Source organism: Musca vetustissima, unplaced genomic scaffold (genome assembly GCF_032173495.1).
Source record: "Musca vetustissima isolate MV318-11 ecotype Yass unplaced genomic scaffold, APGP_CSIRO_Mvet_v1 utg205558, whole genome shotgun sequence".
Lineage (NCBI taxonomy): Eukaryota > Metazoa > Arthropoda > Insecta > Diptera > Muscidae > Musca > Musca vetustissima.
Window position 1 is genome coordinate 17,296 of NW_026877349.1, and position 4,507 is coordinate 21,802.

The following is a 4,507-nucleotide window of genomic DNA, read 5'->3' on the forward strand; positions in this document are numbered from 1 at the left end:
CATTTTCATTACGAAAAAACAAATCGTTAAACCATTATTGTTATTGATAATACTAACAATATTTTTTTTTTAAAAGAATGACAATATGTAGTTTTTAATGAATTAAAAAATACACAATTAAGAAATAAAATAGAAATTGAATGCAACTCTTACCAATAACAAAAATTATGATAATCATATAAAGAAGGTAATACTAAACTTATGTAAAAAAATAATAATAGTAAATTCAAGTTTGTTTTTATATATAGTATGTATGTATGTACATTTAAACTGCATATATGATAGAAAATACAGGTATATTAGTCTTATACAGTATATGTATATACAGTTCTAAACTGTATCGCTATTGGGTTTGGTTTTATTTGCTGAATTTATATCCTTTTTAATTCTTATTTTATCAATCACATTTGTGTGTATATCATTAACACAATTCGTTGAAATTTCATAATAGAGATTACGTTCACGAGCACTTTGCAGTAGACTTCGCCAGGCCGGAACAACCTAAATATAAAAAAATAAACGACAACAATTATTTTTTGACAAGTGTAACCGTTGTTAATATTTCTTCGGTCAAAAAATATAAAAAATCATGTCAGATAACATAAGTGTCAAACAAAGGTCCTTTCACCTTTTTTAAACACAGCCTACTCTAGGTCTTCTAACTGTTAACAATGCATTTCGTTTTGATATAAGAAACTTGAAAAATAATCTCATATTTTAGGTGAGGTTTGCCTCAATAACTTATATTACATTTTATTATTTTATTATCGTAATGCCTTTGTCTGCAATCTCATTCAAAAACAAAATTAAGAAAAATAATACAACTTACCTCTAAATTTTTAAAATTTCCACATAAAATTAGACATTTTTTAGGACGCGTCAAGGCCACATTAAGTCTTTGAGGATTCGATAGGAAACCAATTCCATTTGTGCGGGCATTCGATATAACAATGACATCCTTTTCCAGACCCTGATAAGAATCAATGGTATTCACCATTATATTTGTTAAGCCAAGGGATCTGCCAAAATTTCGAAACATTATTGTTACAAAAAATTGTTAAAAAACTTATTATTCCGGCATACCTAATTGAATGTTCCAATGTTGTCCGATGATGTGCATATGGTGTTATTACACCATAACTATTATATTTATTTGGTATGAAACCGTCGAGAGCCTTTAACAGTTTCGCAACAAATTCCGCTTCCAGATTGTTGGTAATTTTTCCATTCGAACATGATGAATTTTGCGTGTAGGCCAAATTCAGTACCGAGAACGGCATCAGCGGTGATTTATATTCCTGAGTTTTGCGATCACTAATCAATTCATTGCGATAGAAATATTGATTGGGCCATTTACATATTTCCGGATGCATGCGATACTGGGTCTGTAGACCACAGATTATGTGATCTTTCGTTATGAAGCCATTAGTATTGGCACCGCTAGCAATGCTTGGTATATTGTCTAAACAATTTTGTATTCGGGTGAACATTGAGGTACCCAAACCCAATTCATTCGCTTTCTGAAAAGTAAAAATTGAATTTATTTTCGTTAAAAAAAATCAAAAATCTTTTCCAATAATCCCATCATACCTTTGACAATATAGTGGCGGGTAATTGTTGTGTGTCACCAACCAGGACCAGAGAATTTACACCAAATCTCAAGGGTAATAATGTCCAAGGTTCGGTGCACTGTGTTGCTTCATCGATAATGCAAATATCAAAATAATTTACATATCTAAAAGTAAGTTGGAAAAAAGACAGGTATACCGATTTGTGTTGTAGTGCTGCAAAGAATTTTTACTTACTGAGCAAGTTTAACACAACTGGAAAGTGTGGCACACACAATATTGGCATTATTTAAAAACCATGTGGCAATGCTCCGTTCATCTTCGGGCCTTGTAAATTGTGTCGATATATTTCGCATCAATTGTAGCTTACGTTGTTTCTCCAGCAGCATATCTTCTTCGACAGTACCCTTTATATTGCGTTTCGACATCTCAGCTATCTGGGCTTCTAGTTGTAAAATCTATAGATGGAAAATGAAGAAGAGTTTTAAACTTAAAAAAAGGTTTATCATGCTGAACAGATGTTCCGGTAAAGGAAGTATTAGGATAACCCTGCCACCCTTCCGAAGATTGCACAAAAACATGCGTATGCCGTGAAAGCAATTATAGGTGTGTGGACAAGCATTAGCTGAGACTTTGGCCACAGCCATATTACAAAAATCCAAAAAAAGGAACAACCATCCACAGTTTTTCCCCCTTTTTACCACTTCATGTCCCTTTTTTTATCAACACTACTACCACATCACATAAACTTACTTGGTTTTTTAAATTTTCCTTATTCTCCATCGGGATATCCGGATTAGTTGCCTTCATTTTTTTCATTTGTTCATGTTCAATAATCGCTTGCAATGTTACCGGATAGACCAAACGTTAGCCCATAACGTATAAGACGAAAACGAATTTCCGGTCTCATTCTCATACTAATATCATACAATTTGCCAGCGATGACATCAACAACGGCTGCATTACTTTGGGCACATATCAAAATTTTCTTATCCATACACCTGACCTCGTCACCATATAACGTTTGCAATGCTAAATTCGTGATGACACACGATTTGCCCGTACCCGGCGGTCCTTGTATCAGTGATACATTAGGTGTTGTCTCATCAATGATCCGAACATAGGTATTCAATAACACCTGACGTTGTTTATCGTTTAACGGGTCAAAACCACGATAGATGACTTTCTTTTTTGGAGGATGGCGACTCTGTAACATTTCCAGGGGATCGAGGATTTTTTTGAATAATGGTGTTGCCTCCAGCTGATAGACAGCATTGAAGGCACCAAATTCAACACGAACATTATCGATGACGGGTCGTATCGTCAATTTGTGTATGCCACAAAAGAAATCTTTGGTTATGTTTTTTGGGTACAATTTCAAAAACCATTGTATTACAGGTACCTGGAACAGATAATACTTGTTGGTCATCATTACACAAAAGGGCTTTACCACAACTTACCAGCCCCTTTACGCGTCGATGTCAAATATGCAAACATATTTGTATTCATTTTATTCGATTCCAATATAACCAAATCATATTTACTGCTGTCCAGCTGTTGGCGATTTTGATAGGTAACTATGTAGAAAAGAATTGAATTTATTCATTGAGTCATATTTTTGCATTTTACTTTTTGGTAAATATATTTACATTTCGTGACTAGCATCAAACGATTGGCATTTGTCGTTACATATTCCAATAAACTGTGTACTTTTTGAATCATCGTTAATTATATTCCCGCTCCAAAAGACTAACAAATTCAAGTTTCATAAGAGGGAAAACAATACTGTAAAATAAATAAAAAATGTTAATATCACAAATAATATGCGCATACTGTTTGTGAAAAATCGGAGACGAGACAGTTTTAAACTGTATCCATATTTCTAAAACGAGAAGTCGACAATTCAACTCAACAGATGGTTCACCTGAGATGGACTTTCAAAAGATAATAAACATTCATTATACGGTGTGGTTTTTCCACGCCTCACTTACCTTTTATAATGATCAAATGAACTGAATTGTATTGGCATGGGGTAGACAATATCACTGGCTGCTTCTACAGCAGCATTCCGTTTCACCAACCATTCATCACTCCATGCAAGAATTTGTGAAATAATTTTATCGGTGTTATCAATAATTGGATAGGTACGTCTTATTAATTGGCGTCGGTCCTTGTGCGTAGTCAGTGGTAAAATATCCTTGGCGGCCACTTTTCGTGCTCCACTAATCCTTTCAATATAGTGTATTGTAGGTATATCATTAAATCGAACGGTTTTCTTTTTACTTGCTGCACTTTTCGATGGTGAAAGTATTGATGTCAGGACAGTACCAGTACAACGTTGTGTCGATATGTTGTTAAGTTTAGTTTTATTCTTCTCCGATTCAATGATATTTTTTTCCATTGAGGCAAATGTAATTTTATTGGTTGTTCGAAGGGCACGGGCCGCCAATGCTTCTTTACACACAGCTGTGGGTGTATCGGGTGTAACATTGGGCGAGGTTGTTGTTGAGAGTCGCCTATTTGGTAAAGTCGCTTCTTTACTCGCTGCCGCAGCTGTTGTGTTTGGAGCATCGGAAATATTATGGGATCCTGGGGTAGCAGTTGTTGACAGGCGCCTATTAGGTGGTATGATTGGTTTCGTCACGTGGTCAGGTTTCTTTAGTAGTAAATTATCTGGTTTGGAAATTTCCTGAGAAAATGTGGTAAAACCACAATCCATGCTTGTTGAACGTTTGATGGGATCTTTTTTCGTTAGCGTTTCCGTACTGTTGGAACGTTTTAATGGTTCTTTGTTAGAAAATTCATTGTGTGTATTGGCTGGAATTTTGGGTATTTTAAATGTAGCCGATGTCGATGACGACGAGGATGATGATGTGGATGCTTTTTTTGTTTCATTTTTACGCGCCAACTCCATCGTCTCGTCTTGTGCCAAAAATGCA

The 4,507-nt window shown here is 35.0% G+C and overlaps 1 protein-coding gene across 1 annotated transcript; it reads right to left on the reverse strand.

The window, feature by feature from the left end:
- Positions 1-330: 330 nt before the first annotated feature.
- On the reverse strand, positions 331-3,290 carry LOC133321948 (uncharacterized). Its single transcript, XM_061531020.1, is given in 9 exon segments — positions 331-501; positions 830-1,019; positions 1,084-1,520; positions 1,591-1,735; positions 1,806-2,026; positions 2,322-2,433; positions 2,435-2,970; positions 3,033-3,145; positions 3,218-3,290. Coding segments are annotated over 9 exon segments (1,998 nt in total).
- Positions 3,291-4,507: the final 1,217 nt, after the last annotated feature.